The sequence below is a fragment of the Taudactylus pleione genome, unplaced genomic scaffold, assembly GCF_031769625.1.
Source record: "Taudactylus pleione unplaced genomic scaffold, aTauple2 ptg000690l, whole genome shotgun sequence".
Lineage (NCBI taxonomy): Eukaryota > Metazoa > Chordata > Amphibia > Anura > Myobatrachidae > Taudactylus > Taudactylus pleione.
Window position 1 is genome coordinate 1,424,213 of NW_028285092.1, and position 21,504 is coordinate 1,445,716.

Consider the following 21,504-nt stretch of genomic DNA (forward strand, 5'->3'; position numbering starts at 1 on the left):
TTGCCATAATCATTGTCTATTTGGCTACATATACAGTAGAATTCCCAATTATCCATGGTAAACAAGGCAAGGTTACTCGAATATTCAAAATCACGGTTAATAAAAACAAAAACGGGGGTGTTTTGCTATTAAAATTATGACCCTTTTAAATATTGAACTTAAACATGCTGGGAAGCACTGCTTAGTAAATAAAATCCTTAATCTTTATGGCTCAAAAAAGGTGTAGGAGGTAGGAGGAACATTCTGTCTATTGTATGGCCTTCCTTGCATCTGTGACGTGATGAGGGAAGATGAACATACTTGGGTCTTCGCTCCTCTTGCCATCTTCCTTTCCTAACCATTTTAGCTCTAAAAGGACCCCCATTGTCAAGTGAAATTGTAGTTAAAGTGGTTATGCTAGCTATGGCCGCATCTACTTTAGGATCAACTCCATTTCAGTATATTTTCTTAATGAAATGGATACAAGCGTTCCAGTCTATTAACATTGGACTGACATTTAATCCATACAGAATGCAAACTGGTGGAAAAATCTCTTTCATATTATGTACCAAGAAAACTGTGTTCTTACCGTGGAACTCCTCAATAAGGAATCGCTGAGCTGGTATGGATGCTGTTGTTTGTCATTCCCATGGATTTTATTATGTTTTTAAGCAAAATTTCCACATTATCCAGTTTATATTTGAAGTGTTTCATTAATACCCCTTTCACACTATAAACCCAGGTCGCACCCGGGATTTTGTACACTGGTCCATCCCGGGTGCGACCCTTTTCAGACTGGCAGACCGTCCAGATTACATCACCACCATCACGTGCTGAGCCAGCGCTTGGAGATTAGATAATCTCCAATTGCCGGCTCTACCTATGTTGTGAACAGGTCCCATCGACCCGGGTTACCCGTTCACACTGCACTGCGAGCCAGGGTGAACCTTTGTTCAACTCTGCTCGTTATCCAGGTTGAAATGCCAGGTCGCTCGACCTGGGTTATTTCAACTGAGTCCCTTCACACTGCTGTGCGTCCAGAAGAAATAACCCAGGGTATTGCTGGTAGTGTGAAAGGGGTATAATTTTACCAGATTCATTACTAGGAGTCCTTCACTTTCTCTGAGGAATCCCTTTATGAATGAGAATATCTATCTTCTACATAAATACTTGCAAGAGAGTTTGCTCTTAACTCCTTGTCGAACATAAACACCTTCCTTAGTGGCAACAGTTTTTCTTCATACATGCAATATGTTTTCCAAATTGTTCTGGAGGCTGATTTTATACACTAGTCTGGAAAATGCATGTTACAAAATAAATCTTAATTTTCAGCAGAAAAACTTCCATCACTTTGATTTGAGCAGTGCTTTTTTCTCTGGATACCTAAAGTTAAAAGTTGATATAAGATTTATAGTAGCTTTCACACTATGAATAAGTGTACAGATACATATTTTATTTAAAAAGAACTCACTGATTTCTTCCTGTTTCTAGAACCATTATTATTATTAATAATAATAATGTTGTGCATATCCCTCAGTACCACCACAATGGTTGTGATTTATAGAAACAAATGGAAAGAAAGAAGGATAACAGGGTTACTGAAAGGATACACTCAGAGCCAGTACCGCCATTAGGCAATTTTAGGCAGCTGTCTAGCTGTGGAGTATCCTGAAAAAAAAAATCAAGGTCATTTTCTATGTGGAGCAACCGAATATATGTGTGTGTGTGTGTGCCCATATTATTTGTGGTAGCTACTGCTGAAATTCTACAGGCATGGTATCTTACATTGGATAAGTGCCTGCTGTTTTTTACACTACTAAATGTATGTTATAACACATACATTTAGGGGGGTATCCAATTAGCCGCGATAACCCGTTTTTCGGCGAAAAGTTTTCACATGTGAAAACTTCTCTCCAAAAATTATTATCGTGCTATCCAATTAGCCGCGGTCCGAAGTCTTCCATAGCAATTATTGCAAATTAGTTTTTACCATCTCTGAGTAGGTGAAAAGTTGTGCAAAATCCCCAATTTTGGTATAAAATGTCGGGACTTGGTGCAGAACCCCTGGGACATCCCCCTTAATGACTAATCAGGCAAAATATTTTTTTCATTTAGCTTATTTGAGCCAATAATGACATGTCATATTTGGGGTGAAAAACTAAGAAGTGCAGGAAAACGGATTCAAAGTAGTGGGTTAAATATTTTGGCGAGCTGTATGGATGGGGCAGGTGTTTTAAACATTGCATTGCAGCAGGTGTATTTTTAAAGCTTTTTAAAAGTGCTCTAAAATGACTCAAATATACTTACCCCCATTTTATGTACCGTACTCCTATTTTAACTAGAGCATTACTTTTGGCCCAAAAAAATTATTTCTATCTTATAGAAAAATGCATATAACAGCCATTTGACACTATTTAAGAACTCAAAACCCTTTGATTATGGCTAAAAGACTTCTATACTGTTACCCAATTTTAGTTTACATTATATATATTTATATATATAATTTATTTATTTATATTATGTGTGTGTGTGTGTGTGTGTGTGTGTGTGTGTGTGTGTGTGTGTCGCAAGATCAAATTAAGGAGTGCCATTTCCTGAGTAAACAGCCACACTCTGCATGCTGCAGCCAATAAGTATCACACCAGCCCAGGGGCTTGGTACAGGTATCCGCAACTAGTTTTATTTGTGTAAATCCTAGCCTGTCAGACTCTGACTGAACAGAAGTCTTCCTCTCTAAGGGTAGGAGGACCCAATATCCATCTGACAAAAAACAGCACTTACATAAAGCCATAGCAGTGTCTCTCAACAGGTCTGTTAGCGTGCTCCCCAGGTAGTGAGAGACTGCCCAGAGAAACTGATACATCTTTTATCAGTCTCTCCCGTGTGGCCTGGCAATCAAGTCTGCTCATAAATGTAAGAACCTGGGACATATATACCTCCCATCAACAATTTCCCCAGTGCTCAGGTTGACATGCATCAGGTGGACATGAGAATGTTGACATGATAGAATTTCAACCGAACATCCCTGGTGGCAGACAGCTGCAGCAGATCCAGTGTCTTCTTCCTGGTACCAGGCGTCATATGATCTAATGTGCCGGTGTTCCTGCTAGTATAATTCCATCCCTATCCTTAATCCTATCCCTCCCTCTAGTGCCAACCCTAAACTCGCCCCCACCCCGCACACTAACGATAACCCTCCCTGCAGCGCCTAACCATCATATTGAGAATGTCCACATTTCACATGGCGACATTTCAGATGTCGACATTCTAAGGAAATGTAACATGTCAACATTGTAGCGTCAACATAGTAAATGACAACCATGTGACTGGATAATCTATAGCTTAGACTTATTTTTCTATAACATCCCAAAGATGCTCGATCAGATTGAGAGCTGGGAATTTGGAGACCAAGTTAACACCTTGAACTGTTTGTTATATTCCTCAAATCATTCCTGAAAATTTTTTGCAGTGTGGCAGGGCACATTATCCTGCTCAAAAAAGGTCAATGCTAACAGGGAATACTGTTGCCATGAAGGGGAGTACTTGGTTTGCAACAATGTTTAGGTAAGTGCTACCTGTCAAAGTATGAATGCACATGAATGCCAGGACCTAAGGTTTGCCAACAGAACATTACCCAATCACACTGCCTCTGCTAGTCTCTTGCCTTCTTCCCACAGTGCAACCTGGTGCCATCTCTTCCCCAGGTAAACAACGCACATGCACCAGGTCCTTTACATGATGTAAAAGAAAACACGTTTCATCAGACCAAGTCACCTTTTTCCACTGCTCCATGCTCCAGTTCTGACACTCATATGCACATTGTATGTACTTTTGGAGGTAGACGGGGTCAGTATGGGCATGCTGACCAGCAAGCTCCGTATGTGTGTTCTGACACCTTTCTATCATAACCAGTATTAAGTTTTTCAGCAATTTGTGCTACAGTAGCTCTTTTGTGGGATAGGACCAGGCGGGCTAGCCTTCTCTCCCCACACACATCAATGAACCATCAACCTTGAGAACCCATGGTCCTGTCACCGGTTTGCAGGTTATCCTTCCTTGGACCAGTTTTGCATCAGAGGTTTTCGAATGAGGACATACTGGCTATAGATAAAGCTATACAGACAAATGCTTTAATGGCGCAGGTATAGGAGTGAACTCTGGGACTTAGACAAGGCAGTAGGTATTGTTGAATGGGCAGGAACCGGAATTGCCGGAATCTCAGCTTGAAGCAGAATTGCTGGACGCCGGCTGGATAGATGGATAGAGCGGTGTTGTGGTTGGATATGCTCGGCATGAATTTGATTTTTTATTTTTTTTGTTACAGGGTGCTGGTAATGTGACAAGGAAACCAGGAAATATACACACAGAAATATATGCTTGCAGGACATTCAGGGATTAATAGTATGCAAGGACTCAGGAACACTGCAAAAGAATGAGGAGTGCACTAATCCAGCAACTGCTTAACAAGACTGAGATGAAGTCTGTGCGATTTGGAATTAGCAAGCAAGATACTCAGGTGAAATTCACAGGTGGATGACGGAAGGAGTCTCAGCAAACTTAAGGTGCATATACACGTAAAGATCATCTGTCCAACCATCCAACTAGTTGAATGGTTGGAATGAAAATCTGGTAAGGTATGAAAGCAAATGGCAATCAGCAATTTGTTCCCAAAATCCGGAAAATGGACAAAAACTGTTGATAGACAAGTTTGTTACATTTTTGATCTAAACAATTTGTTCTAACGACCATTTTCATCTGTTTTCTGGCATTTAGGAGCAAATTGCTGATCATCATTTACTCCCATACGTTACCAGATTTTCATTCCAACCAATCAACTAGTTGGATGGTTGGACAGAAAATCTTTACGTGTGTATGCTGCTTAAGAAGCAGACACTTGTACAAGGCTATAGATTACTGTGGACTGGAAACTTGAATGCCGTGAAGAGTTCTGACATCGGTGGACTGCAGCTGAAGTCTGTACAGAGCTAAGAGACTGGGTCAGATTAGGGTGGCCAATTCCAGGAACAGGATCAGCGAGATCCTAGGATTTTAACCCAAAAAAGCAGGGATTTGAATCCCCGGAATGACGCTTCCAATACCAGGATTCAAGGGATTGATCTGCAGCTGGTGGGCAGGCTGTGCGGTGGGCTGGACTGGCTGTGCGGCTGAGTGTGATGTCAGATCGCGCTGCGCAGCCCCAAGCCAGCCTGCCCCCTCAACAGCTGCACCTGCCCGCCAGCTGTCTTGAGGAAGACCGTTGCTAGGGTGCAGGGAGTTTGTGGAAGCTCCTCCGACCAATGTGAAGGTGAGTGGTAGCTATGGATGGCCGGTCAATGGCTGCTCCCGGCAGGTAAGTGCACCAGTAAAGCTGCTCTGTGAATGGGGTAGAGATTATTATAATTTATCTATGAACAAATGTTCCGCAGCGCCTTACAAAGTACATAAACAAATAGGTTGACCAGTGACTTACAGTACAATACAGGACGAGGACAAGGATAATATACATTGCTACATTAGCGACCATAACACCCAGATAAGCAACAGAGTATAAGCAACCAAGTGTTAGGTGCCCTCGTGGGGAGTAACAAGTAGATGAAAGTAAAGTAAGGAGGAGCACAAGAGGGTAGAGGGCCATGCTCGTAAGATCTTACATTCTAAAAGGGGAGGATGGGCTGTGTGCTGGATTGTAGCCCCAGTCACGCCTGGATGGGGTGTATTTGGTGGGGTAATGGTGCCACTTGTCTGACTTCTCTCGTTAATGTACAATCTGTGATCCTTTTCCTGTCTGGGGTCAAGAGCCTACTAGCACTAGGAGCAGATCTGAAGTATTGCTCTCTGCCACGAAATGTACTACTGGGTGTCCCTCTGTACTACTGGGTGTATCTGAGAACCATGTGGGTGAAATGTGCTGCTATTTTTTTTTCTATTTGTTTTTTTTATTAGTGATCATCCCTCCTATGGCTGCCCCTCTTGCCCCATGGCCTGGATGTATTTTTTGGGCTCGAAGCACAGGCCCCCAGGGAAAAAATAAATAAATAAATTTTCAGGGCCCCCCTACACCACAGGAATAAAACAAGGGGGCCATGAAAGTTTTGTTTTTCTCCTGTGGGCATGTGCTGGGCCATTTTTATATTTAAAAAACTAAAGTAGAATAATATTTCATTGCTCAACACAATCCCGGGATTGAAAAAAAAAAAAAAAGGGCTGGGATTGGCTTCCCTAGATCAGATATGCTGTAGCTTGTATTACAGAAACTTAGCTGATAAGTGCCCAAGGAACTCAGGAAAAGTATTTTGCTTGGAAGGCTTGGCAAGCAGGAAACTGTAGAAATTAATCAGAACTTTTGCCACAGGTGTATAAAATCAAGCAGCTAGCCATGCAGTGTCCAATTGCAAAAATTTGTGATACAAAATGGGTGCCACCTTTGCAATAAGACTGTTTGTGAAAATTCATCTCTACTGGATATTCCATGGTCAACTGTAAGTGATATCATTAGAAAGTGGAAGCGTTTAGGAACAACAGCAACTCAGCCATGAAGCGGAAGACCATGTAAAATCACAGAGTGGGGTCAATAACTGCTAAGACACATGGTGCGTAAAAGTCACCAACACACTGCTGATTACATAGCTGAAGAGTTCCAAACTTCCACTGACATTAATGTAAGCAAAAAAACTGTGCGGTGGGAGCTGTCGAAGCCGGATGGTTGGCTAAGACCTAAATTGTAAAAATTTATATCTGCACGACACCATTTTGCATTGTCTGCACGACGTCATTTTGAGTCGTGCACATGACTCCATCTTGCGGCGCCTACACGATACCTCCGTGTATGGTGCTATATTATGATTATTAGCGTCGTGCGACTGCCGCTGCCCTGCATTAAAAGTCCCCACAATACAATACGTACATTAATACACATAATATGAACAACCCCGCAAAGCACGTACCATTGTGTACTCCACAAACACGTAGACGCAAACGCATACTAGCGTCTTTACTTAATATCCTCACACTTACATATTGCACACTTACACTGAAAGGTTCCCTAGCATTAAAGAAAAAAAGATATACAAATGGGCGCCAAACACTATTTATATATTCATAACTTGATGCTGCTCCCTTGTGAGGGGTAGTCTGCCCCTCTAATGGGTATATGGAAAAACAAAAGAAAGAGGCAGGGAGCGCACACAAGTTATGAACAACAATTCTCAATAGTCGTGTCTGCACGAATATATACACTGTGGTAATGAGGAAACAATTCAATCAAGCCAATGGTAATTGTATAAACATTGTTTAATTATAAATGCATAAAATAATTATGGGATAAAATCATAATTCCATAATATCAAAAAATCGGTCACACATATAAGCTTATATGAAAAAGAGGGGAGGGGGGGGTGATGTAAAAAAATGTATACAGAAAATTGAAAAAGTAAAAAAAAAAAAAAAAATGGATATTAATAAACAGTTGAATGTCTCTCAATGGAGTAATTCGGAAACAGAAGTAAAAAGAGTCTTATTTGGCATAGCACAAATTAGCTATATACCCTTTGTTGAAAATCCAACGTATTGTGTCCAATAAAACTTTTAAAAACTAACATATAGTTAGTAATTGTGCTAACAGCACCAATATGTAATTTTCCCTCCTCTTCCCTCCTGTACAGGATAACACACTAACAACGATGACCTATATTAAGGATGTGGACTGTAATAACTATTTACACTATACCAGTAGTCATTATAGACCATGGAAAAATAATATTCCCAAAGGGCAATATCTCCGCCTTAGGAGAAACTGTTCCTCTGAAGAGAATTTCTTAATACAGGCCAAGACTCTACATACAGCTTTTCTAAAACAAGGCTATCCAGTACACATCCGTAATAAAGCTTTGGAAACCACTCTTAATTATTCAAGAGAATCTTTTATCTATCCTTCTAAACAACAAAATAAAAAGGTTGATACAAGGTGGATAGATCACTTGCTTTTATTACCCAGTATGACACTGCTGCTAAAGAAATTAAGAAAATTATTTCTATAAATTCCACAATCCTGTATTCAGATAGATTTCTACAGCACAAAAACTCCCAGAAAAGAGTATAGTAATATTTAGAAAAGCATCGACATTAAAACAAAAATTGGCACCAAGTTGCTTCAAAAGATATCATCCACTCCCCACTGATAATCAACTGAATCCCACATTTAAACTGCCACCTACACCGAAAGGATTTTCTAGATGTGGAACAGACAGATGTACCACCTGTACTTCTGCGGACAACAAATGTTCCAAAGTTCAATCCTTTAGTACTAAAAAAAGAGTTTGAAATAAATAGTTTCCTGAACTGCAGATCAAAAGATGTGATCTATGTAATTCAATGTAATTGTGGGATCCAGTATGTAGGGAGAACTACACGTCCCCTATATGTGAAATTCTCAGAACATAGAAGAAATATTTTAAAGAATTTGAAAACACATTCTAGCCAAACATGTGTATTCTTGTCAAAAAGGGAATCTTAAAGGATTAACAATAAGGACCATAGAACAAATTAAAACAACAATAAAGGGAGGTGACAGATTTAATTTACTCTGCAAACGAGAGGCATTCTGGATCTTTCAATTACATACCCTGACCCCCTTTGGCCTCAATGATACGGTAGAACTCAACAACATTTACATATGTTGTTTCTTCTATTCCTGATGGTGCTGGATTATGGGCATGGATACCAGAGGTCCCTCTGGGCCATGCAGTTTGTCCCACGACCTCCCCCTTCCTTCCCAATCCTATGATAATGGAATCATTTGTCCATACCTACACTCCCCATCCACCAGGCTGATATAGGTATCTATTTACATCTCTCCTTCACTTCCCCCTGCACTACACATGGTGATCAGAGTCTAATGGTCCTTATCACTTCCAAACTACAGGGTTCCATTTTATCCTCACATACCTAGGGGCTGGATCTCTGCTCCGCTAACTAACAACATGAGTTTAAATTATCTCTGTTGAGAGGTGTCATTGCATAGTTCAAGTCCCCTGGTCTGCATTACGACCCAGACACATTTAGTCCATATCCCAATTGGTATTAGTGATTTTTTTTGAATTGAGTTATTTCTAGTTGCATTGATATAAGTACGATATTTAATTTATATTAAAAAATATTGAACTAGCGAATATTATTGAAATGACGATATATGATTATATTTAGCGGGGTCTAAGATATTATTTCTTCTTCCTCCAATTTTAATGGATTTATTCCTTACTGTGACCACATTCCAATTGCTTAATATTGATAGGTCAAATGTGGAATTTAGTAATATATGAATTCATTATATTTTTATATTATATTTATATATATTTTTTTCATGTATTTCATATCTAACTTATTGTTTCTTGCATTGTCTATTTCTTCCTATTGCTTCATGTTCTCTCCATATCATTGCTGTCTTGTATAGACAATGCTTAAATTGAAAAGGAATAAATGAAATCCTCCTTATGTACTATATAAATTGTTAATGCAGGCATTTGTCCTTTGTGCTAGTATAATTCATGTTGAAATCATTACATAATGAAGATGTGGCATACAGTATGATTCATTTTGAAATAATAATTTTGAAATATAATTTCTAAATGTATTTCGTTTTTCCTTTGTAAACTTTCTCACTATTTACAAGCTTTTTTAAAACTATAACTATCAAAAATATTTATATACATAGATGTATATTCTTATTTATTATAAACTTCTGAAATTTGTATGTATTTATTCTTTGCAAGTCTCCATTCACAATGGATAGGTTTTTAAATTCTAAATCATCAGTATTCTAATTAAGATCAGCTGCACAATTAAGTTAATTGGATGTAATTAGTAACACCCTATAAAATAGAGGTCCATTTGAAGCCACTGGTACTCATGCCTTTTTCCTCTGAAGAAACAACCAGCTAGTGAGGTTGAGAAACGCGTCAGCAGCTGAGGAGCCGTTTGTTTTATTCCCCTGGGTCACGGTCATTATTGCGGCAGCAGAGCGGAAAAAATTAGCCAGGTTGCCGGCAATTACTATACCGCTCAGTACAAGCTGCCCCAAATACGCTGCAAAGCATACCCATTCACTGGTGAGAAACTTACCTACTGGACACAGATCGAGGCGGCCGCCAATTAAATCTAAAAATATCCTCACCAGTCCCCGTCACATGTGTGGACTATGCAGGTATGTTAAACGGGGAGACGGCATGCTAAGGAGCAGACACGGCCGCAGGTTCCAAACATACTAAAGTCCATTTTTGGTTGCTGCAGCAGTCTAAAAATACATTATATACCTGCTTCCGAAATAAATAAATTAAATTAAAGACCAAACACTGGATGGTTGCAAACCCCTGGAGCAGGCTATTCCGATTGAAGAGGAGGGAAAATTACATATTGGTGCTCTTAGCACAATTACTAACTATATGTTAGTTATAAAAGTTTTATTGGACACAATACGTTGGATTTTCAACAAAGGGTATACAGCTAATTTGTGCTATGCCAAATAAGACTCTTTTTACTTTTGTTTCCGAATTACTCCATTGAGAGAGATTCAACTGTTTATTAATATCCATTTTTTTTCTTTTACTTTTTCAATTTTATATATAATTTTTTTACATCACCCCCTCTCTTTTTCATATAAGCTTATATGTGTGACCGATTTTATGATATTAGGGAATTATGATTTTATCCCATAATTATTTTATGCATTTATAATTAAACAATGTATATCAGTGGAGACACTACTATTGAGAATTGTTGTTCATAACTTGTGTGCGCTCCCTGCCTCTTTCTTTTGTTTTCCCTAGCATTAAGGTTAATATTAGAGGTTTTATTTGTTATCAATTATGTTGTGAAATGAATGTATTTGATATCCAAGGTTTAGTACATGATAAACAGTGGTTTAGAATGGCACCAAACATAAGTCTGCTTATTTGCAGATCTCCGGTTCCATCGGCAAGGAGATCGCAACATGCGTCTGCAAGTTATGAATTATAGGGAATTAGGTGATAGAATGTACTTTGTATGTAGGGTCTATTGATTAGTTATTCAGCGGGAAAACACACACAAAAAGCCGTTGGAGGGTGGAACCACTACTGTACAAATTGACCTATGAAGTGTACTGTAACAGAAGAACCAAGAGGAAGAACCAATGGGACTATGCCAACTCGTTTCTATTGTATTGCCCACTCTCTGTACGGTATATATTCAAGCGCTCTATGTCCAGTAGTTAGTCATCATATTCTTTCTTTTGACGGAGGCTTCACCTTTGATGCCGGGAAATCTGGATCCAGAGCGCTTGCGTATGTATCAACTGTACCTTGTGAATGTATAATCTTTTGCGCTAATTGTATTTAGATCAAGGCGTGTAAATTCTTTTATGTGAATAATAACTTTTTTGTGCTTTGGAACCACTCTGTCTGGAAAGCAATTATTTCTTGTGCGACTTGCAATGCTAAATAGCGACATTTGGGTATAAAGATTATTAGGTATTCATTGAGCTTAATGGAATTGGAGCAGCTGCATGCAAGCCTCAGAACACCAAGTTCGATGGAGTGGTGTACAGCACACAGACACTGGACTGTGGAGCAGTGGAAACGTGTTCTGTGGAGTGATGAATCCTGCTTCTGTGTTTGGCAGTCAGATGGGCAAGTCGGGGTTTGGCGGATGCCGGGAGAACGTTACCCTGGATACACTTGTCAATTGATCTTTCTAGAAATGTAGTGATTATGTGAAAACTGCTCTAACTTAGGTGGTTACCTCGAGCGGGCGTCTTTCAGCTGAATGGTATCGGGCTCCGGCTCCATAAGCTGCATTACGGTTGACATAGAGACTCCTCATCTTTCCCAACTCCTTCAATCTTGACTGGCACTTCTCATATGCAGTGCGCATGTAAATAAATGGCCTTCCATTATAGGCACTCTTGTGTGAACATTTCCAAGAGCAGCAGACTGGTGTTCCCATTAGCCAGCCCTTCCTAGGCTTGCAGTATCAGATGGTGGATCGCCCCTGACCAATGAGACTCTGCACTATAGAGATAAACTGCTACCTGATCAACCTAGCTTATAGACAGGAAAAGAAATGGGGTGAGAAGAATCCGCATTAAATACCACCCAGGGCATGTGTTTATATGCCGGTCTCTAACTTAGAAGGGAGCTCACCCAAAGTAAGGGCTGCCATAGAGTATTACAGAAGAAATCATTGTTGAATTATACTTATCTGGAAAACACGTAGGTCCAGGTGCTACGAGGCTCGTACATGGTCTAGTCAAATTATGAGGACAGATAAAAGGAACTGCCGCTGGATTCTCTTTATATTAAGGTTATCATAGTTTGAAAGATAAATCCTGCTACGCATGAGTCTATATATACAGGTTGAGTCTCCCATATCCAAATATTCCGAAATACGGAATATTCCGAAATACGGAATATTTTTAGCATGACTGAGATAGTGAAAACTTTGATTTTTGATGGTTCAATTCACACAAACTTTGTTTAAGGCACAAAATTATTAAAACTAAAGTATAAAATTACCTATAGGATTTGTGTATAAGGTGTATATGACACATAAATGAATTTCATATATGTACACAAACTTTGTTTTAGGCACAAAATTATTGAAAATATTGTATAAAATTACCTGCAGGCTGTGTGTATAAGGTGTATATAACACATAAATGCATTCTGTGTTTAGATTTGGGCCCTATACCTAAGACATTTCAATATGGTAAGCAATTATTCCAAAATACGGAATATTCCCATATCCAAAATACCCCTGGTCCCAAGCATTTTGGATATGGGAGACTCAACCTGTATATATATATATATATATATAGAAGGTCCCTTAGGGTGGCACTCCAATAGTATAAAGCCCAACAAGGCTTCATGCATACAGTCCCAGCAGGCGGCACTCTGAAATAATGTAGGCAGCACAGGTACAAAGTGAAAAACCACCGACGTTTCGGGGCCTCTTTATTGCCCCTTCATCAAGGTTCTTACATACATACACAGTATATACTAACCGTTGGTTTCGGTTCTAAAAATAAACAACGGACATTGCTGTTTTTTAGAAGTTTAAAAAAACGACTATTTACTATCCATCGGATTTTAGCTTCATTTGAAACCTGATGTCGATGTCAAATGCTGACAAACCCGTCCAACTAGAAGCAATGCAAAGATCAGTATGATCTGTGCAGCCTTCTTTGGTTTAAAAGCAATGAAAGTTACAATTATTTATTATCAGTTTCTTATATAGCGCAGCATTCCACAGGGTGGGTGCAGCCCGAAAAAAGTCCTGCAACCGTGCATGGGAACAAGTAATAAGCGGGGATGAGAGACGCAGATCTTGTGCAGAGCTGATATGTCAGGTTGGAAGATATTTTGAGATAAGTGAAGAGATGTATGTTGGTGTGGTTTGGTTAATAGCTATATTTGTGAGTAAGTATTTTAAATTGAATACGGTAGAAGACCGGCAGCCAATGGAGGGACTGAGAGTGGATCAGCAGAAACTGAACTTTTGGTGAGAAAGAACAACCTCACAGTTGCATTCAAAATGGATTGTAGTGGGGAGAGCCTGTTTTTGGGAAGACCAATAAGGAGACCATTGCAATAGTCAATGCAGGAAATAATGAGTGCATGTATTAGAGTTTTTGCAGTGTCTTGCGTAAGATATGGTCGAATTTTGGCTTTGTTTTTTAATGTATGTAACAGGATTTAGAGACAGATTGAAAGTGGGTAACAAAAGACAGTTCAGAGTCAAGGATGACACCTAGGCAGCGAAGCTTGTGGGGTGGGGTTAATTGTTGAGTTGTCAACAGTAATACAGATATCAGGTTGGTAACTACTATTGGCAGGTGGAAATATAATTAATTCTGTTTTGGATATATTAATTTCGAGGTGGCGAGATGTCATCCAAGATAAAATGGCAAAAAGACATTCAGTGACACGGACCAGCACAGATGGTGACAAATCTGGGGAGGATAGGTAAATTTGAGTATCGTCCGCGTACAGATGATACTAAAAACCAAAAGAGCTGATTAGTTTGCCAAGAGAGGTGGTATAGTTTGAGAAAAGCAGAGGACCTAATACTGAGCCTTGTGGTACTCCAACTGATAGAGGTAGCGAAGTGGAGGTAGAATCAGAAAAGCGAACAGTGAAAGAGCGATTAGATAGGTAGGATGAGAACCAAGAAAGGGCTGTGTCTTGAAGACCTAGGGATTGTAGTGTTTGTATGAGAAGAGAGTGGTCAACAGTGTCAAAAGCAGCAGAGAGATCTAGAAGAATTAGAAGTGAATAATGGCCTTTAGCCTTGGCATTGACCAGATCATTTACTACCTTAGTCAGTGCTGTCTCAGTGGAGTGTTGGGAACGAAAGCCTGACTCAAGTGGGTCCAGTAAGTTGTGGGTGTTAAGAAAGTGTGTGAGGCGAGTGTAGGCAAGTCTCTCCAGTAGCTTGGAGGGGCAAGGTAGCTGAGAGATAGGACAGGAAGTTTAGAGTTAGGGTCAGAATTTTGTTTTTTCAAAATGGGAGTGATCACTGCATGCTTGAACAGTGATGGAAAGATACCAGGTGTGTTCACAAGAGGCGAGTAGATTATTGAGGCTGCAATGTGTACAGAGGGGTGAGCTGCAGGGAGAGTAAAGGATGCAAAAGCTTTAGAGAACATGCCATGGAGTGAAATAAGAAAGAATAATATTTGGTACATAATGATTTAAAATAAAAAGAGAAAATCCTTAGAATACAAATACACAGTTTCCATTTAGAAATTACCTTTTTGTTGGTGTTCAATGTTTGTGCAACTGTTTTTTAACTGGTCATTTTGGATACTTTGAGCTGTGCATCCCATGCACAAAGTATCTTGTGCACAATCTAGCATAGCTGTCTTATGGTGGGTACACACTGGGTGATATTACTCAGCGACTGCACGATTACGACATCGTAATCATGCAATCTCTCAGTAATTGTGCACAAATCGTGCACTTTTATGTCGGAAACGACCAGCGATGCGCACTCCCGCTGGTCGTTTCCGACATTGTCCATCGCCTGAACATGCAGCACAATCTGAAGACCTCGTCAGGTTGCTGCATGTTGGGGAATGGGGGAAGAGAGCCCGGCGGTGAACGATATCATTCAGCGGCTGTGCTCAATGTCATGAACGACATTGAGCACAGCCTGCCGGGGACACACTACACGATATCGCTCAGGGAGCATATCGTGTAGTGTGTACGCACCATTAGATCTGACTCGTAAGATATACTGTGGCTGATTAACACAGTCTACATCTGAGACATGTCCAGCTGACCTAAGGTGTTAAATTGTCTTAAAGAGTTTGACTATGTAAAACAACAGCCCAGTATGCCATCATAAACTATGCTTCACTGACATCACCACAAAAATAGGTGACTATTGCAACAATTTAAGATATCACATACATTTAAATAAGTTGAATGAATAAAGTTCAGAGTATGAAGATTGCAGGGGGGTGGATATCACATACATTTAAATAAAGTTGAATGAATAAAGTTCACAGTATGAAGATTGCATTATAATATATATATATATATATAAATCAATATCACCCGGCACTCCTGAGGCAGCTAACACCTTGAGTATATATGCTTGGGTGCCTTCCTTAAGAGTATACCATACCCCTTTTGCACATCCAAATAAATGAGGAGGCACTCCAAGTCTTGCGTGTGTCCTGACGAAGGGGTGACTGTCCCCGAAACGTTGACTGTTCCTAATACATGTTTTTCACGCAAGACTTGGAGTGCCTCCTCATTTATTTGGATAGATATATATATATATATATATATATATATATATATCATACACACACAAAAAAATTGTGGGGTCCCCCACCCCCACAAAAAAAAAAAAAAAAACAACCAGTCCCGGACCACTCAGCCTGGGCTGGTATGGGAAAAACTCTCTATTTTCCTATAACCATGGCTGACACTATAGAAGAGAGACACGTAAAGTGGGGTTCCACAGCCCAAAACTGGAATTCCTCTGAGGAACAACCAGCCCTGAGTTGAAATCCCGGGGCTATTCCCCACATACCTGTTGTCGGTGGGTGTAAGTAATAAATAATATTGTTCTCTACAGGTACCAGCATTCCTGCCCCAAAATGCCAGCACCTGTGGAACAACAAGTGCCAGCATGCACGGACTTTAATGGCCTGCAGGCATCTGTAAAAAAAATAAAAAAAATAAATAACCATAGTACACCCACACCAGTTATGGTAATATTTTCATTAAAAAAACCAAAAACAATATAATCACCTATTCTCTACACAGTAACCAGCACCCACCCCTACAATGGGTGCTGGGAATAGCCCCGGGCTGGTTGTTCTTCGATGGGGGTCCGGACTTTCTGAGGAATTCCAACCCTGTTCTTACTAGTTTGTGGCTGGTGTGTCTCCCTGCTATAGTGTGAGCCCGCCATCTAGTTCAGCCCGGTGCTGGTTATAGGAAAATAGGGGAAACCTCACACCGTTTTATTCCCCCTATTTTTCCATTCCAGCCCAGGCTGAGAAGTCCGGGGCTGGTTATGGTTTTGGGAAAGAGGGGACCCCATGCATGTTTTTATTTTACGCTTCATTACTTTTACACCAAAGAAAGCCTGTACAGATCATACTGATCTGTGCAGTGCTTCTCCCAAACTCGCCTGCCACGGGCAGGTCAATTGTTCCGGAGGGTTGCCAGTCGTTTTCCCGTAGGTTTTAAAGCAGACGTTTAGTAAATCTGCGGATCCTATTCTAATCTATGCAAAAAGATTGATTGTTCTAAAGTTGAGTTTTGTACGTTTTGCCAGCGGTTTTGACGTTAGTAAATTGTCAGTTTGCAAAGCCAATGGAAAAATGACCAAAAACCCAAAACTAACCATTAGTAAATATACCCCATAGACTAAGTATATATTTCAAAAGACTACACATTTTTATACCAATCACTTGAAAATGTATTTACCTCAGTGTTCTCCCCAGGCTTTATTTAAAGGGCGGTCCACCCGGCAAAATTATCTTGCCGCCCGGGACCTGCAGGACGCGCTGTTTGTCCTGTGTGCAGTGCCGCAGAAACCAATCACAGCCGGCAGCGTCTTCACAACCAATCGCTGCTGGCAGACTCTCTTCACTACAGCTCCCAGAATCACCCTGGTGCTTGCGGCTCCTCCTCCCTCTGTGTCCACCTTCTGCAGCTGCCGCCCGCTCGTCGCTCAGACACAGACTCCGTTACTCTTCCTGTACCCCATGTTCCCGGCTCACTGAGCCACACTCCGGTTCCTCTCCATAACACGCTGCTCCCGCCACAGCCACTCTCCATTCACTGTGCCTCAGTGGGGATGTTGGACCCGGGCTGGGGAGGTGTGCAGACCAGTTGGTGCTGCAGAAACACTTCCAGAAGCTGGTGCTGCAGCTGCTCAGGTGTAAACGGTGCTGGTAGAGGAGCACTCTGAAAAAGGTGAGGACCCCTGTCCTTTGTGTTACTGGCTGGCTTTGTGGCCCCTGTCACTCCCCAGCTGTATGGCCCCTTTGTCTGGTATTAATTCCCATTTACCCTGACTGCTGTCTGCACCCCCCTCATTAGCCCTGGCACTGCCTGTCCCTAACCTCCTCCTTGCCCCCAATACTGCCCTAGCAATCTACCCTTGCCCCCTCCCAACACCCAAGCCAGGCATAGTGTGCAATAAGGGGCCATACTGTGTGGGCATAATGTGCAATAAAGGGGCATACTGTGTACATATTGGGCAATAAGGGGACATACTGTGTACATATTGGGCAATAAAGGGGCATACTGTGTACATATTGGGCAATAAAGGGGCCATTTTGTGTGGACTTAATGTGAATTGGTACTATTGTGTGGCCAAGCTCCCTCCATGTAAAGCTACGCCCCTTTTTGCACGAAGGCTGCCACCCGGCTGCCAAAATTTTCTGGGGATAACACTGTACCTAAATAGCATTTCTTGTTCAAGTAAACATAATTTTTAATATAATGCTCTATAATACAAAGTGAACAATAAGGGGCATATTTATCAATATTTTTACTTAAAAAATGTGAAAAAGTGTTTTCGCATTATTTTAGTATCACATAAATTTATTAAAAGGGCAATTAGAGTAGTGTTCATGAAAAACTACTCTATGCGCTTTAATTTGCATATTTGATAATAACGCCACGGGAGGTTTCTGTCCTCCATGAGCTCGCCTTAGGACACCTGCGTTACGGTTTGACAGGTGTACCGCAGAGCAGAGCCGCCCCTGTCATCAGCTGTGGTTTTGAAAATCAAATAATTAAACACAAATTAACACAGCAGATTGCAAACTCCATTTCCTGGCAAAACGGTTTTGACAAATTGCCCAGGTAAAATATTGCTTAAAACATGCACATAGGAAATAAATAATTTTTACTGTCAAAAATCAATATTTAACCCAGATATCGATCAGCGATATTCCAAACACCTAAACTCATCCTGCTAACTAGCACAGGCGCTAAACGACAAGATCATCGTCTAATTTGGCCACACGCAGGAGGCGAAGTCACTATGGCGGTACAGGACGATGTTATTCACTGCTCACAGACAACAGTGGTCATCTCTTGACCAAATTTACCAGTATACCCGATAATAATTCAATAAATGACTGATTATTATTGGTCTCAACTTGGGGCCAAAAATGTTAAGATATCGCTTGCCCAATGTCATTGAAATGCTGCAGCATGCATGACAATCATTACCTTTTTTTATAGTACACTAGGGGGTCTATATACTAGACCCCTTAGAGAGAGACAAAGTGGACAGAGATAAAGTACCAGCCAATCAGCTCCTGTCACTTTACAAGCGGTGTCTGAAAAATAACAGGAGCTGGATGGTTGGTACTTTATCTCTTTACAAGGCTTAGTTAAAGGAGAATATAACGTCATTATATTCTCCATTAATTCCCATCTCGCACTGTAGGGATCAGCCATTGATCTCTACAGTGCTTTAACGCTTTTGCTATTCAGAAAAGCAAAAAGCGTTAAATTGCTCAAAGAAAATCTTTACATTACATTATCTCACAATGGCGTCATATGAAGAAATTACATTAAATAACCCGAAAAGTGCAGGAATAGAGGGAAATTTTCCCATAAGTCCCTGCAGCATCCTGTAACACCGCCCAGTCTCCATCCCTGGTTTGCAGTGACCGCGGACAGGAAAGTCACTCTACAGCCTGTTAACCCTGCCTAAATTGATTATGTGTACACAGGCTTTATATTAGCCTGTATACATGTATATTTATGTGCTTTTATATTTAACATTATATATAAATGTTAAATATAAAAGCACATAAATATACATGTTTACAGGATAATACAAAGCCTGTATATACATGTCAATCACTTTGGACAGGCTAGAAATGCACTTACCCCTCTGCAGTCACCTCAAAGCAAGGACAGAGACTGTTACTGCTACTGCGCATGCTCAGTCATGCGCTTGGTAATAGTAACAGAAGGGATTGTTATCGGAAACCGATAATGCCTTCAATGCCTTCTGTAACAGCTCAGGGACAGTGTGTTACCGCAACCGCTGTCCCTGCTCAAAATAATGCAGAATAGCAGCCATAAATATTTATAATTGGTAAAAAAAAATCCTGACAATGTTGCCCGATAATATTCTGGGCAACATCTCCACTATTGGTGAATAGACCCTTCAGTGTGGCCAAGCGTTACACTCTCAGCCCATCACAGACTGAGGCCAAAAGCTGGCAGATCCACAGGTACAAAGCTGATGGAGGATTCTCTTCCATGCCAGTTTCTGGAACTCACCATGGGGTAGATGTATGATAGCGGCACTTAACGTGCCGCTATAATGCTTCCTGCTTCGCCTCTTTACCGAGGTGAAGCAGGAAGCACTACCGATGAGATGTAAGAACATCTCATCGGCCGGAGAGGGGGAGCGTTAACTCCCCCCTCCGGCTCTACCCACTAGAGACCACAGCGCATCAGCCTAGTGCTGATGCCCTGTGTCTCTGTCCCAGCCGGCTCTACTGAGCATGCGCGGGATCTCGCAAGTATCGTGAGATCCCTGCGTGCAGCCTGGAGCCGGCAGCAGGGACAGTGCTGTCCCTGCTGTAGCTGTCGATAAGGACAGCTACAGCGGGCCGTTCGTACATGGCCCAGGCTATTGGCGCTGCTATCTTGTAGATAGCAGCGCCGATAAAGACAGGGGCGCGTAGCGCTTCTGTCATTTACCGCCCAGATCCCCGATCATACATCGGGGAGAAACAGTATCAGCGCACCTAACGTGCGCTTATACCGCTTCTGGGCTTCTTACATAACCCCCACGTGTGTTGCAGCAGGGCAATAAAAACGGACATGAGCGACATTACATCAGAGGTTTATGCATCCCATAACTGCACAGTACATCTCTCACTAGTAAAATGGCCCCTAGTCTACCCTCTTGCACAGCAACTAAGCTTAATGGGAATTGGTTACAAAGCATTCTAGTAAAATTTCTGCTTCTTAGCTACTTATTTCAACTAGGGTTCGGCTGGCATTCACGAAGTCCAGCAGTATACATATATCATGTGGCCACAGTTAGCATAACCATCACTGTTTATAAAAAAACACAAGATAAAAGTTTGATATACAGTTTATTTTTAGAAACAGCGAGGGTTACGCCAGCTAAGACCACATGCTAGCAATAATCACTAAAGCAAGCAGAGCATATTATTATACCCATTAATGATTAGTTCGCTAGATTATTCCTGAACAAATAAAGGTCCCCTATACTTATTTATTAAAATCAGCAACACACCTTTTGCAATATACTTTTTATACATATAAAACGCTTTTCATAGATGCCCCGGAATTAACTGAAGAACGTAGTTCGAGAAAAAAAAAAAAAGGGCAATTTACAGTTATTACAGACAAGTCTGGCTCACCTCTGAAGAGCTGCCGGACATAACGAAAGCAGTGAAGAGATTATCCAGTTGCGAAATGAGCATATATTATATACACTTCACACCATAGTACATCTGCTTATGACTACTACTCACGTTTTACCATACCCACACTAAAATACCCAATCCCCACCATTAACATCCTGGGCTACACAAGGCTAGCCGCAATTTATTTCCGGGAACCTACTCTAGAGTATTTCCTTTCAGCTCCTCGAATTCAGTTTAAAGCCATGTTGGTACAGGAAGCTTTCCATTCAGCTCGACTTGAAGATTACGCCATGTTGGTACAGGCAGATTTCCATGCAGCTCGGCTTCAAGATAACGCCATGTTGGTACAGGCAACTTTTCTTCCATTTACCATTTGTGAGTTTTTTACTTATAGATGTACATAGGCTATCTTTACAAAAAACGTCGGCGATAAAACACCAGGATGCTACGTTATGGGTTTAGTGCACTTCAGGTCTGCCTCCATATTTTTAAAGATGTATTTTTCAGTTGTGCTTTTATATTGTGAAATACAGGCAGATATTTATTACAGAAAAGGACTATAGGATGCATTTTCATGGTAATTTAGAGGCAGT

At 40.8% G+C, this 21,504-nt stretch overlaps 1 protein-coding gene across 2 annotated transcripts in view; it reads right to left on the reverse strand.

The window, feature by feature from the left end:
• Nucleotides 1–21,216, reverse strand: part of FBXL18 (F-box and leucine rich repeat protein 18) — an 86,986-nt gene extending 65,770 nt beyond the window's left edge. Inside the window, exon 1 of one of the 2 annotated variants that reach the window (XM_088456230.1) lies at nt 21,111–21,216. Coding sequence is in view for 1 of the 2 variants with exons in the window: in XM_088456229.1 (XP_088312355.1) it covers nt 20,906–20,968 (63 nt within the window). In the remaining variant the exon portion in view is untranslated. The other variant, XM_088456229.1, reaches the window with a different exon arrangement.
• Between the last annotated feature and the right edge of the window lie 288 nt (nt 21,217–21,504).